This window comes from Nomascus leucogenys, chromosome X (genome assembly GCF_006542625.1).
Source record: "Nomascus leucogenys isolate Asia chromosome X, Asia_NLE_v1, whole genome shotgun sequence".
Taxonomy (NCBI): Eukaryota; Metazoa; Chordata; class Mammalia; order Primates; family Hylobatidae; genus Nomascus; species Nomascus leucogenys.
Window position 1 is genome coordinate 40,743,535 of NC_044406.1, and position 15,066 is coordinate 40,758,600.

Below are 15,066 nucleotides of genomic sequence, written 5' to 3' on the forward strand. Positions count from 1 at the left end.
ACCATATGACATACCATTTCTACTCCTAGGTATATACACAAGAGGAATGAAAATATGTGTCTACACAAAAACTTCTCATGAATATTCATGGCAAGATTATTCATAATAGTCAAAACATAGAAACTTGAACTTCCATCAGACTGATGGATAAAAGTTTGGTATATCCTACAATAGAATATTATTCAGTAACAAAAAGAAACAAAGTATGGATATATGCTATAATACAGGTGAATCTTGAAAACATACGAAAGCAGCCAGTTGCAAAAACTAAATATCATGTGATTCTATTTATTTAAATGTCCATAATCCAGAGAAAAATAAAGTAGACTAGTGGTTGTCAGGAGCTGTTGGTAAGGGTTGGGGGAATGGGGATTGACCACTAAAAGGCATGAGGTTTCTTTTGTGGTGAAATTAGATTGTGGTGATATTTACACAAGTCTGTGAATATACTAAAAACCACTGAATTGTACACCTTAAATAGTAGCTTTTATGGTAAATTACACCTCAGTGAGGCAGTTTTTAAAAAATAAGACTAATACCTTCTACTTCATAGTGCTCTTGGGAGGATTAACTGAAGACATGAAATGTTTTACAAGATTAGGCCAAATATTTTGTGTAACTGAAGTTCTGCCTGCTTCCCAACTTTGCCCAGATTTGGTTGTGACATACTACCAAGGTAAATGCAAAAGAGATCCACGATCAGACACAAGTTTAAATGCCTGCTCCTGCTCCTTTTGCACCCATACATTAAATGAAGTTCCAGCTTACTCATTGGGATTGTTGGGAAAAGGTGGACTTGCTTCTTACTTTCCCTTTCCAGATCAAGTAACCATTTCTCCCCACCTACATGGGCAGACAGGCCCCACCCCCACCCACACACCCCCCTCCACTAGCAAGCATGTATTCTTCCTCTCAGAGGAAGGTTTGAGGTACAGAACTCTAACCTTGGATTTGAGAAAAAGTACTGAACTGAAGCAATATTTCAAAGGAAAAATCCATAACATCATCCTAAGTAACCCCATCCTGCCAGTGTTTTCCTTGGGTATTCGGATAACTCAGGGCTTAATAGATCATAGGGCCAATTAATCCTGAACCCTCCATAAACAGATTAAGTTTCCTATGTATTCAGCACTCACAAGGCTAGGAGATGATGACTTTCTGAAAATCTCTAAGAACCAAGATGCTGAACTCAGGATCTGGTCCTATTATCAAGGTCCATCTTCAGGCCTGTTAGATATTTGTGCCTACCCCAAGTAGGCTGGGGAAATGGCTAGACTGATAGCCCATAGTTCCCCTCCCAGATAAATCTGCAGCATATATAATGATTACAAGAACTGCCTTACTTAACATGGCTATTACATTCTATTGTAATTTAAATCATGATTTTGAAATAGTGGGATATAATAATCATCTTACTTGATTTTTATATTACATTGATTCCCATGGAAAAATAAAATATGTGAAAACTGAGATGTTCCATGCCAGGAAGAATGCATCACTCACAAAAAAAATGTCATAATTGTATGTTTGTATTCATTAAGGACCTACTAGGTGCTAGGCTCTTATAATACAGAAAAGGGTAAGATGCAGTTGAAACTAAAAAGGGGCTCCATCTTTTTGCAAGAATAGACATATATACTAGAGCGTATTAAAGGCAGGTACAAAGTGCTATATGAACACAGAGAGACACTTAGAGACTTGCAAAATATTCAGTCTAGCTGAAGATGGACCTTGGTTATAAGACCAGATCTTAAGTTTAGCATCTTGGATCTTAGGGATTTTCAATAAGTCATGATCTCCTAGCTTTGTGAGGTCTGAATACATAGGAAACTTAATATACACCTGAGGCTGGTATGTCAAGGGGACATTGAGAAGATGAGAAATGCCTGAGTTGATTCTTAAGGATACAGTAAAGAAGGTAGACAGGCAAATGGATGTTAAGGAATAGCTCCTCAGTCACAAGAATAAAACTTGTATTTATACACTTGCAAGATATTCAGCCTAGCTGGAACCAGCTTTTGAAGGGAGTGGTAAAACGAGTGTTTACAATGAATAGATAAGAAACGTAGGGATTTGACAAACACACATAACTATCCTAAATCAGTCCCATCCCATGAGAATTGCCATAAGACTAGTCAAGAGCAATTGGGCGGGGAAAGACTTACTGGCCCCTTAGGGGCTTCCCTAAAGGGGCACCTTGGCGAGGGCTGATGGCTAGCAGTGTTTCCTTAAGAGAGAAGAACTTCAGAGGATGCTGCAGCCCTGCCCCTCAGGGATTAGGGTTGAATTCCTAGCCATAGCTAAAGGGAACAAAGGAAATAAATTCCTTCCACTCTCTCCCAATTCTAAAAACAGTCAAGATTTTCTTCAACAATGAAATGATTTATTTGCAACAAAACCCAGTCCCATCATTTAAATACAGTATAGGAGTAGAAAGGAGTCACACTGCAAGCATCGTTTATTTCAAGGCATCGTTCCATGTCTCCCAAGGACAACAAGCCCTCCTCCCTTAGAGACCCCGGTCCAGATCCAAACTGAACACATGAAACAGGCAAGCCCAGAATAAAGTCAGCTCCAGGCCTTGGCAGGTTTCACCCTTAACCCGCAGTCCTTCCTTCACAGCCCTCTAATCCCCTGCACCCCTAATCAGGCCAACTCCTAGCCTCAGAGCCACCAGGGAAATTTGTGGGGTAATTTGCAGGGGTTTAAGTGTCACATAGGGAAAATACTCTGAACTCTATTGTTCCATAGAATACTTAAAATAACTCCCCCATTCATAATACTAATCAGCAATGACAGGTTTTCTCTTCTTCACCATAAATGCAGGTTTGAAGTAGATTATCTCAGACAGCTCCATACTCTAGTTTCCTTATGGGCTTCATTAAATGCTACTGTACTCACCTAGGACAGGAAAGAATCCCAGATACTTTTCCCAGATTCAGAGGAAAAGCCCTGGTTTAGAAAAAGATTTCCTTCCTTCTATTCCCTCAAAAGATTTCTATAGACTGTTACCTGAAAAATTTCCAGTCTGTCCGAGAAAAGTTTTAGAAGGTAATACTAACACAGAAGCAGGCAATTTTTCTGATTAGCTACTAGTAGTTTCCAGGACATAGGAGGCAAGAAGAGAGTATAAAATCCCAAGCTATTTTCACCACCCCAAATCTTCTAGAGCTTCAGAATATGGACACTAGGAAAAACCCACCTTTCCCAGGCTGGGAAAAGTTGGAAAATTTCTGAAGTTCTACCACTACTGACTGCTGACTTTTGACAAAGCCCCAAGGAAAGTAAAATAGAGGACATTTTACCCAAGCATTAAGGGCTCTGATTAGTGGTCAGACTGTACTGATTCATGCTAGGGGACTGGTATCAGAACTGTTTCTATAAACTGACTAGCTCACAAGTGGGGGAAGAGACTTAAGTAACACTTAAGGCAAGAAATACAACCTACAGATTGGTACAGGACTACTTGCAGCTTTAACACTAATATTTTAAACTCTCCTCCAGTTTCCTGGGAAACCTGATCTAGCTGTACTGTTGCTGTCACCTGCATGTACAAGACTCAGCAACCATACCCTCATACTCCTTGTACAAAATACTCCCATTTGCCTCAATCATAAGGACACTAATTGGAACATACTTATACGGGACACAGGAGGGCCGGGGGACACTCTGGTCCACCAACTGATTGATAAGGTTCTGAATAATGGCGTGATTGGGGGAATTGAGACCATCGCGTAGTACTCGGAGACAAGTTCCTTTACAGTAGTTTGGGGTGTAGAAAGGGGGAGCAATGATCCAGTGATCCCAACCCAGCTGGCGGAAGCTGACTTGGAAAGGATGGAGGGAACACTGGTTATTTTCAGGCCCACTGTGTTTTGAGGAAGAGGCAGTAACCTCAGCTGAGATACCATCTGCTTGTCGGGTTCTCCGGAGAAGAGATTCCCTTTCCATGAACTCCTCCATGCCCCTGGGAAGAAATTTAGCCTTCTGAATGCTTTTATGAGTATCATTAAAATAGAGTAACAAGAAGGCAGTGTCCAAGGATGAAGTGCCATGCCAGAGCTCAAGACCACCACTATCTTTTTGCTGCTGACACATAAAACGGAGTCGTAGGATCCTGTGTCCCTTGTTATTCCAGAACCTTTGCTGAACAAGTTGTGTGATATCCATCTCTTTCCAAGCATTAGACATCAGGGAAGGTTTTGAGGAATCTCCTTCTGAGGAAGGGAAGTGGTTGGTTGGGCTTTTCTGCACCCAGGGCTCCACATGGCAGGAGAGATTGAAGCGAGTTAGTTGGAGATGATGGCGGTAAACCACAGTGGCTCTAACTAGTTGGTATAGTCCTCGGTTTGGTCTGAGAGGAAAGCCCAGGATCTGTATATGCCAGGTACCTGCAGAAGTAAGAGGGAACAAGAGCAGAGGTTTAGCTTCTTACCTCCTAACCTGAATCTTCCTCACAAACTGGCTTGATACAGACTGATAGCTATAATCAGCCCTAAAATTAGCTCAAGATAATGATACTATCATTTATTGTGCACTTACTAATACACTAGATGCTTTACATGTATTAGCTCTTTAATTCTCAATAGTCTTATGAGATAGTTATTTTCCCCATTTTGCAGATAAGGAAATTGAGGCTCAGAGAAGCTATGACAAAGGACACACAGCCAGTATGTGGTAGAGTTAAGATTTGAACCCAAGTCTGTTTATCTTAAGAGAAACTGTCTCACTGTTAGATTACTTACAGTGCTGGGCTCGGGAGAAAAAACTCAAATATAGAATTATCTTGTATGCATACTGTATGTAGGGGAGAAGATCAATATTATTATTAGTTGACTATTAAATGTGTCCATTTAGAATTGTTGAAACATACATGGATTAAGAAAGAGTCTCATGTCATATCACTATACAGATGCAGCTTTGGGACAACAATTCAGTATTGGGTGCTATGGCCTGCTATAATTTCAAACTCAGGACCAAGGCACTACAAAATAATTTTGTCTATCATCCTCTAGTACAGACAGCTATCTTACCACTTCTGCCTTCCATCTACTTCAAGAATTGCTTCTTAAGCATCTTTTCCTCCTTTGGCCCTTAATCTCTCTCTTTACCATTCCTTGCTGGAAATTGTTCTCCATTTACCTCATTCATTTTAGCACTATTCCTCTAAATACTATTTTGAACACAGTCTTGATCACATAAATACTTTGTTTGCTGAGAAGTCTACTAAAAGCTGGATGCTGCTTCGTGAATAAGAGCTTTAATCCAAACTGTAGTGCTGACACTCAACGTCCAAAGGATTGAAAGGTTACATCCATGGTGCTCCAAACTTCTGCACCCCCTCCCGGCGAAGGTCAAGAGCAAAGATTACAAAAGCCTGGCACCTCAGGAAAAAGCCACCTCTCATCTTCAGACATCTTATCAGTAAATAATTCCATGTTAATTTGTATATTGTTCACCTAGTCCTTCTCCACTGAATCCACAAGCCTGGAATTCTTCATTACATGTGGCATTTTTAACATAGAAGTTCTTTTACATCTTGATGTTCCAGAATTATTTTTTCCAGAGTCTCCCTGTGTCACCCAGGCTGGAGTACAGTGGCACAATCATGGCTCGCTACAGCCTTGACTTCCCAGGTTCAAGAGATCCTCTCACCTCAGCCCCCATGGATAGCAAGGACTACAGGTACGTGCCACCATGCCCAGCTTTTTCTGTTTTGTTTTTTGTAGAGACAGGGTTTTGCCATGTTGCCGGGCTGGTCTCGAACTCCTGGGTTCAAGCGATCTGCCCCCTTTGGCCTCCCAAAGTGCTGGGATTAGCAGCCCTTTGAGCCACTGCACCCAGCCCCAGAATATCTTTAAAAGTTCAAATTCCGGCTGGGCGTGGTGGCTCACGCCTCTAATCCCAGCACTTTGGGAGGCCGAGGCAAGCGGATCACCTGAGGTCAGGAGTTTGAGACCAGCCTGGCCAACATGGCGACACCCTATCTCTACTAAAAATACAAAAAATTAGCCAGGTGTGGTGGCGAGCACCTATAATCCCAGCTATTTGGGAGGCTGAGGCAGGAGAATGGTGTGCACCCAGGAGGCGGAGGTTGCAGTGAGCTGAGTTCACGCCACTTCACTCCAGCCTGGATGATAAGAGCGAAACTCCGTCTCAAAAAAAAATAAATAAATAAAAGGTCAAATTCCAACTCATGCTTAATATACCCTTGGGCTTGGGGCACTAGACATTATTCACACAAATCCAAGCCAGGCTTGTATTTGCTTTCTCAAGTTATTCCACACTCCCATCTTACAGTAATCTTTCTTAGAGGCCCACCCTTAAACCTGCTCCACCCTGGCTATAAAGGAACTCAACCCAAACCTCTAGCAGGCTGTCTGGGGAGAAACTGCCCTTTTCTTTGAGACCTTGACATCACATGTTTCCTGAAGCAGGATGGGGTTGCTAAGAATCAGAGCCAGGAAGGGTCTGGTCAAAGCTTTTCAGGGAAAGGGCTGAATCACACATCCTGTGTGATTGAACCTGTCATCTGTCTCTGGATCCTTTCCAGAGTCCCTAGATACCAGTATATTCCACAGTGAGACCAGGATACATGCCTAATTCTAGGCATCCTCCTTTCTAGCCTCACATCATCTGTACAAGCCTAATTTTTTCTTAATTTGTGTTTTTTTTTTTTTTTTCCTTGCGACAGGGCCTCACTGTCACCCAGGCTGGAGTGCAGTGGCACAATCATGCCTCACGGCAATCTCAACCTCCCAGGCTCAAATGATCCTCTGGTCTCAACCTCCCAGGCTCAAATGATCCTCTGGTCTCAGCCTCCTGAGTAGCTGGGACCACAGGTGTGCACCACTACACTCAGCTAATGTATTTTTATTTTTTGTAGAGACATGTCTCCCTATGTTTCCCAGGCTGGTCTCAGTCTCCTGGGCTCAAGTGATCTTCCCATATTGGCCTCCCAAAGTGCTTGTTTTTTTGCAACTTTCTGCTGCACTTAGGATCCAGATCCCTTATCACAGCCTACAAGTCCCTGCTTCTCATTAGCCTCATATCCCAATGCTCATGAGGATCCAGCCATACTGATTTTCCTCTGTTCTTCAATTGGAACAAACTTGTTTTCACCCTCTAGGCATTTGCACCTGTTGTTCCTCTGCCTAAATCAGGCTTCTCCCTACTCTTCTCATGCCTAGTTTATCTTATAGACCTGAGCTCAAATGGCACTTCTTCAAAGATACATTCCCTGACAACTCCATGGAAAGGGAAGGTTTCGTTGCCATTCTCTATCTTAGCAACCTACTTAATCCTTTGATAGCACATACCACAATTCACAATTTAACTGTGTGTGCTTATTTGTCTCCCCTGTGAGAACATATGTTCCATGAGAGTACGGGTTTTACCTATCTTGATCACATCTGTATGCCTAGTACTCAGTAGGTGCCAAATGAATATTTGTTCAATGAATCTCTACCCACACCATTTTCTCTTTCCTAAATCAGAATGCACTTATCTGCCTCAATGCATGACCTCTTTGCTCCTTCTGCAAGGTCAATTTCAAGTACTACCTCCTCCATGAGGCCTTCCAACAGTCTCTTAACTTCAAGCAATGAGCCATTTCTTCTCATAGGTCCTGGGAACCCTACTGTTTATCCTTTCCAAAGCACCTGGCATACCGTAACATTATTATGTAATTATCTATCCATTCCACTATACTGGGAACTTCTAGAGGTCGGGAAAGTATTTGCCTCTATATACCCAACCCAAACACACTGCCTGGCACTCAATTAAAATCCAGTGGGGAGTCAGAACAGCAAGATGATTAACACACACGCTTTGGGCCTGAGAGCCTGGGTTTGATACCTGGCTCTAGCAATTACTAGTTGTATGACATGGGTAAGTGACTCTGATCCTCAGTTTCTTCACCTATCAAGTAGGCATGTTAATACTACCTATCTAATCTGGTAGTTGTGAGGATTAAGATAATGTTTATAAAACATTTTGTGCAATGCCTGGCACACAGTAATCTCACAGTAAGGGTTAGGTACGAGAATATTTATTGTTTTGCTTGGGGAGGGGGTTAAGTCCTGTCTCTTTTCATCTCAGACTAGTGAAGGCCACAGATTGATCTTACTAGGTTCCCAAGAATTCCTTGAAGTTGATGACTGCCTGCATTCCCTAGAGAGTCCTACACTTCAATAGCCCACTGTTGTCCTGGAACAATGTCTGATGCAAATGTTAAAAGCAAAATCAAGCATGATGGGGACAAAAAAAGTTTCCAAAATACACTTAGTACCACAATCCCAAAGTAGCAATATGGCCCAAGTAGAAAAACTGTTGGGGGTACAAGGATATTGGAATACTGCATTTAAAGACTTAAGAAGTTACCGACAGACTTTAGAATCAGACAGACTTGAGCTGAAATCCCATCTGTGCGACCCACTATCTGTGTACCATTTGCAAGTTACTTAACCTCTCCATGCCTTAGTTTTAAAATTAGGCTAATTGCATCAAGACAGCTAAGATAGTAGCTTTCATTAAGAATTAAATACAGTAGCAGATGTTTACAGAGTCAGGTATACAGACCCTCAGATGTTAGCTTATTTATGTCCTTTCTGAGGCCTTATAAGTTTCCCCAAATCAGCAACCTGTACTCTAAGAGCAAAACGCCACTTAAATAGCCCTCCACAAGAATATAGCTGGATATGTCTCAATTACAGTTTTCAGAACTATCACAAGCAATAAAAGTTTCTGTGAAAGATAGGTGATGGCATATCACTCAGTTGTCCTGGGGCCTGGGAAAGATTTCTCAGTAGGCACCAAGGCAATCTGTTCTTAAGTTGATGCCCTAAAGGCAAGTAGGCTTGGCGCTGGCTTCTCCCAAGCTTGCCATCTTTTGAAAACCAAGCCTAAAGAAACAACCTGCCCACAAGGCAACAAAGCCTGACAGTAAACCCACCAATTCCCTTTTCTCTACATTCCTCTCCACTTCTCTCCCTTCCAGGGCAGTATGGGGGCATAACAACTCACCTCTGCGAGGCCTTGCCACATTGGTCAAGGGCTTCACCAGCCTCACCATGGTAGCCCCAATGGTGCGATTCTCTCTAGGGTGCCCATGAGAGTCAGCTGAACGCTGATACAACTCCAGCATGTACCGCAGTGAATGCCCTAGGAGCCGGGGCTTCCTTGGCTGTTTGCCAGGGGATTCTTCTAGCAGCTCCTCAATTAGGGGCAAGGTAGGGGCCTCAGCCAGGAGAGCAATAGAGGACTGCCCTCCTTCTGCCATTTGGGCCCTGTGTTCCCTGAAAAGCACCAGTTCACAAAGAAAAAGAATTCTAAGAATACTGAGGAGGACCATCTTGAAAGGCTTAGTGTTCAACAACAGGCCCCAACACAAGCTCAAGGGACGTCACTCTGACCGTTTCCTTTCATGCAGATAACTGCACCCTGGTTCCACAACCAAGGATGGGGCAAGAAAAAGAAAGGCAGGCAGGCCCTATGTTGCTTTCTCTAAGAGGATCTCCTGGGCCAAAGTTGCCTCATAACTTGGCCTCTTTGCATCAAAAGAAACAGAAACAGAAGATGGGACAAGGCAGCATGCCCCTCCCGCTCTCCCGGGCTGAGAACAAGATAGTACCTATTGAGAGGCTCAGGTAACTTAAAAGAAGAGGTCCATTTCAGGACCCACTTCCTTAACTTATCCACTAGAATGAAAAAAAGCAGCCTGATCCTACTTGCCCCTACACCCTTAAAAGTAGTCCCTTAATCCATCCTTAAAGGGCCAGAGGCCTCCTGTTCCCATCCTACTTCCATGCCTCTAATGCAGCATTTCTCAAAATATTGTCTGCTAATAATCTGCACTGAAACTATCTGGGGTGATTATTAAGAATGTAGACTCCTGGGTCTGAACCAGGATTCTCTGGGGTGGTGTCCAGAAAGCTGGGTCTTTACAAGTGCTCCAAGAAGTTCCTATGAAAACCTAAAATGTGGAAACTACTGCATATGGCTGCTGGAGCTTGAAGAAGATGCCGTAACAGTGGTTCTCAATCTTGGCTGTAGATTGGAATCATCTGGGAAGCTTTAACTATTCTGAATGCCTGGGTGACCATTCTGATGTAATGGGCCTGGGTTGTAACTAGTGCATCAGGATTTTTTTAAGTTCACAAGTGATTTTAATGTGCAGCCACGTTTAAGGACTCTGACTTATAATTTTCTGGTTTACCCTGGAAGGTGTTGAGATCCTTATTGGGCTTCATTAGAGAAGCCTGAGGAAGTGGAAGAGTAATCTATGGGAGCTAACCTAGCCCAGATGGTTAATGTGAAGCAGCAGGGCTCGGCCTGTTTTAAGGCTCCCTCAGACAATTATTCTGCAGAAAGATAGTAGGTATAGTCCTGGCCGTACCGAAGTAGAAACATATGGGGATCTGGAGAGAAACTGGGGAAGCAGGTCAGGACCTGGCTCTAGGAGATGATGAGTCAGGCTTGATTTGTGGCAGGCCTTTACCTTACACCAGGAATATCTATGGACAGACATTATTGTGGAACAGGCATGGACTTGGTAATCAGGCAGATCTGTGTTTGAGTTGCAATTCTGTCCCTAGCTGTAATTTAACCTTTCCAAGGCAAATTTCTAGCTGTAATTTAACCCTTCCAAGGCAAATTTATTCACTTCTCTACACCTTAGTTTTCTCATCTGTAGAATGGAGATAACACGTTTTACCTCACAGGTTGTGAGGATGCAAGGAAATAATCTATGTTAATTGCACAAAGCCTAATTAGACGCAAGACATAGGGTTACATGTTCAAATTTATTTGTTCTCTTCCTCTTTTTTTTTCTAACATGACCTTGGTCCCTGGCATATAGTGTAAAACAAAAGGCATAGGCTTAGGGATCCTCTACATCTGGACTCAAATTTCAGCTCAAAAACTCATTAGCTGGGTTACTTTAAGCAACGTTTCTCCCAGACTTAGTTTCTTCATCTATACTGCTGGCTCCTTCAGACAGCTGTTGTAAGGGTTGTATTGTATAATATACAAGTAAGGGATATAAACAGATGATTTACAATAGGCAAAATTTACATGGTCAAATGTATGAAAAGATGTACTGGAAATCAGAAAAACTCAACTGAAAACAACATTAAGATACTATTCAACACCCAGTATTGATAGCACATTAAATGGATTGATAGCACATTAAAAGTCTGGCATTATTAAGTTCAGGTGAGAATATGGAACATAGGTATAATATATAGAATATCTATATAGAGAGATATGGAACATCTCACACTGCTGTTGAGAGTGTGATTTGGTATAATAATTTTGGAGAGCAATCTGGCATTATCTCTGTTAAGGCTGAAGATATACAATTCAGCAATGCTATTGCTAAAGCAGTAGCGCTTTTAGATACTTTTGTCTGTGACTTACAAAAATGAATACATTTTACATTGCTACCCATTACAAACACAAGCACACACCCATATATACCTTGAAGTAAATCTTTTCTGAAACAATACTTATTCTTACAACATATTGGAAGAGGCAATACAGTTGACCCTTGAACAATATGGGGGTTAGGGGTGCTAATCCCCCCCATCTCCCATGCAGTCAGAGTTTGGTATAACTTGACTCCCCAAAAACTTAACTACACTTCAACCTTGAACAACATGGGTTTGAACTTCACGAGCCCACTTAAACACGTATTTTTTTTTTCCACCAAACATGGATCAAAAATACAGTATTCTCAGGATGCAAAACCCACTTACATGGAGGACTGACTTTTTGTATGTGTGGGTTTTGAAAAATAGACTTCATGTGACTTGAATATGTGCAGACTTTGGTATCTGCAGGAGGTCCTGGAATCAATCTCTCATGTCTACAGAGAGGAGGGATGACTATACTAATAGCCCACTGTTGGCTAGAAGTCTTATGGATAACAATCAATTAACATATTTTGTATGTCGTATGTTTTATATACTGTATTCCTACAATGAAGTAAGCCACAGAAAAGAAAATGATTTTAAGGCCAGGGGCAGTGGCTCACACCTGTAATCCCAGCACTTTGGGAGGCCAAGGAGGGAGGATTGCTTGAGCCCAGGAGTTCGAGACCAGCCTGGGCAACATGCTGAAACGTCTTTATGAAAAATACAAAAATTAGCCAGGATGGTGCATGCACCTGTGGTCCTAGCTACTCAGAAGGCTGAGGTGGGAGGATTGCTTGAGCCCAGGAATTTGAGACCAGCCTAGGCAACATGCTGAAACAACGTCTTTATGAAAAATACAAAAATTAGCCAGGATGCTGCATGTACCTGTGGTCCTAGCTACTCAGAAGGCTGAGGTGGGAGAATTGCTTGAACCGTAATGGCATCACTGAACTCCAGCCAGCCTGGGTGACAGAGTAGGACCCTGTCTCAAAAAAATGATTTAAAAACATAAAATACATTTACAGTATTGTACTGTATTTATCAGTACTCTAAGTTTTACATCGTCTGTCTGAAATGGCAGGTAACCACAGCTGCAGATCTCAATCTATGATACATATTAACCAATTCAACTTTTTGTTGGAATGTCATGACTTTGCTTTTTAGGAGCACTTCTGGAAGCAGTAGTGGCACTTCATGTGAGTCCCATGGTGTTATTCATGGTTTACAGTATTGCACTAAACACGATGAAACGTACACGGTGAAACGTACAGGAGAACTACCAGAGGTGGCTTTTTTTCTTTTTTGAGCCAGAATCTCACTCTTTTGCCCAAGCTGGAATGCAGTGGCATGCTCACGGCTCACTGCAGCCTCAAGAGAGATCACTTTTTATCTCCATATGCAATTTATTGTTAAAAAGGACCACTCAAGGGGAGATGATTAGCATCACATGGTGGCATTTTAAGCCAATACTCTCAACACTTGAGCTCACCACCATGGCAAGACGAGGTGGGTACATAATTTCATGCAGTTATGATTTGATACTGAATCTTTACATTTGTTTATATTTCCCTTGACTGTGAATGGCACCATGTATGGTCTGTGGATGTGTAAATTTTGATACATTTTAACTTTTTATAACAGATTTGTGTGTATTTTATGGTAGAAAATAATAAAATAGACTAGTCTATACATATATTTATACATTCATAACATATGTAACTTTTTCTTAAGTTTTTTGATATTTCTAGGCTACACAGTTCATCTGCAATTTTTACCAATTGTTGAAAATCTCCAAAAATGTTCTAATATATTTATGGAAAAATATCTGCAGTTCAAACTCTTGTTGTTCAAGGGTTAACTCCATATCATGGCGGGTGAGAACACAGCTCTGGAGGCAGAATCCTAAATTTAAACTCCAATTCCACCGCTTGTTAGCTTGACCTTGGATAAACTACTCAACTCCTCTGTGCCTCAGTTTCCTCATCTGTAAAATGAAAATCATAGCCTCTCTCTGCTACAATGTTCTAACGTGTAAAATAGGATTTTTGTGAGGATTAAATGAGTTAATAGATGTAAAGCACTTAAAAGAGTGCCTGGCACAAAGTAAGTACTAGATGTAGGTTAGTTATTATTACATTTGATGCAAGCTGAATTCCCCAGAAAGCTGGGGCTCAACCTGATATGCCACTTCTAGGCTCAGGAGTTGTAGAGCGGCAGCCAAGAAGATGCTGTACTCTATTTCCACACAACTCCCTCCTTTCCTAACCCCTTCCCTGCTTCCCAACATTTTCTTTGTTCTTTAACCTCTGTCTGTTACCAGTTTAAACTTCCTATCTTTCTTTTTTGATAGTTTAATGTATTTTAATAGCTAACTTACAGGAACAGCACAGAAGACAGACAACATTAAAAACATGTACTTGCATGTAGGACAACTCAGTTAGAAAAGTATAGTGAATGGATGGAATCTACTGTATGATAAAAAATTCTACAAACACTATTTAGTTGCCGTCGATAAAAAATTAACTTGTTTAAAAAAAATCCAAATGCTAGCATTGTCCAGAAAAATTTAACAGGTTTATTTATAATTATTATAAAGTTGAACCGCTGAAACTTGTTCACTGAAACATTTTAACTTGCATTAATGCTTTATGTCTCCACATTTATATTAAAAATTCAAACACAAATGAAAATGGAAAAACTGTCAATACCTGATTTCTGTCTCCTATTTTTCCACTCACAATCATATAGTTAGGTAGATTTTGACCCCATGGAAAAAAGATATCTAACGTTCAGAACTACCAATAACAGGAAGAAGATAATTTTTTTTTTTGAGAATGCAATGTTTCACATCATAGTGTATTCTGAAACACGTTCTCCACGTATGTGGCGTGCTAGCTGGATGTCTTTTGGCATAATTGTTACACGTGTGGCATGGATAGCACACAGGTTGGTGTCTTCAAAAAGGCCAACTAGATAGCCCTCACTTGCCTCCTATAAGTACCGATAGCTGTGCTCTGGAAGCGCAGATCTGTTTTAAAGTCCTGAGCAATTTCTCGCACCAGACGCTGGAAGGGAAGTTTGCGAATCAGAAGTTCAGTGGACTTCTGATAATGTCTAATTTCACGGAGTGCCACAGTACCAGGTCGGTAACGATGAGGTTTCTTCACCCCTCCAGTAGAGGGCGCACTCTTACGAGTGGCTTTTGTAGCCAGTTGCTTCCTTGGTGCTACACCACCGGTAGATTTGCGGGCAGTCCGCTTTGTACGAGCCATGGTATAGAGACCTCCTTAGTTATCCCCCTTCTGCTTCGGCTGGAGCTCGGCAAGCGAGAGGCGGCAGTGGTGTTGGAGAGCGAACACCACTTCCTATCTGTATTTATTTATTTATTTTATTTGAGACGGAGTTTCGCTCTTGTTGCCCAGGCTGGAGTGCAATGGCGCGATCTTGTCTCACCGCAACCTCTGGCTCCCTGGTTCAAGCGATTGTCCTGCCTCAGCCTTCCGAGTAGCTGGGATTACAGGCACGTGCCACCACGCCCGGCTAATTTTGTACTTTTAGTAGAGACGGGGTTTCTCCATGTTGGTCAGGTTGATCTCGACCTCCCGACCTCAGGTGATCCGTCTGCCTCGGCCTCCCAAAGTGCTGGGATTAT

The 15,066-nt window shown here is 41.9% G+C and overlaps 2 protein-coding genes across 2 annotated transcripts; both read right to left on the reverse strand.

The window, feature by feature from the left end:
* Positions 1-3,506: 3,506 nt before the first annotated feature.
* BMP15 (bone morphogenetic protein 15) lies at positions 3,507-9,395 on the reverse strand. The gene is made up of 2 exons (XM_003276864.3): positions 9,025-9,395; positions 3,507-4,391 (listed from the first exon to the last, which is right to left on the reverse strand). Exons 1-2 carry the CDS (start codon positions 9,350-9,352, stop codon positions 3,541-3,543), a joined length of 1,179 nt encoding a protein of 392 aa, XP_003276912.2. The 5' UTR covers positions 9,353-9,395; the 3' UTR covers positions 3,507-3,540.
* Positions 9,396-14,258: 4,863 nt separating this feature from the next.
* LOC100592837 (histone H3.3-like) lies at positions 14,259-14,686 on the reverse strand. Its single transcript, XM_003276887.2, has 2 exons — positions 14,416-14,686; positions 14,259-14,368 (listed from the first exon to the last, which is right to left on the reverse strand). Exons 1-2 carry the CDS (start codon positions 14,684-14,686, stop codon positions 14,259-14,261), a joined length of 381 nt encoding a protein of 126 aa, XP_003276935.1.
* Between the last annotated feature and the right edge of the window lie 380 nt (positions 14,687-15,066).

Coding starts and splice junctions, on each gene's coding strand:
- BMP15 (XM_003276864.3), bottom strand. CDS start 9,352: ATGGTCCTCCTCAGTATTCTTAGAATTCTTTTTCTTTGTGAACTGGTG. Junction 4,392..9,024: donor TGTGGCAAGGCCTCGCAGAG/GTGAGTTGTTAT, acceptor TTACTTCTGCAG/GTACCTGGCATATACAGATC.
- LOC100592837 (XM_003276887.2), bottom strand. CDS start 14,686: ATGGCTCGTACAAAGCGGACTGCCCGCAAATCTACCGGTGGTGTAGCA. Junction 14,369..14,415: donor CTTCCAGAGCACAGCTATCG/GTACTTATAGGA, acceptor GCCTTTTTGAAG/ACACCAACCTGTGTGCTATC.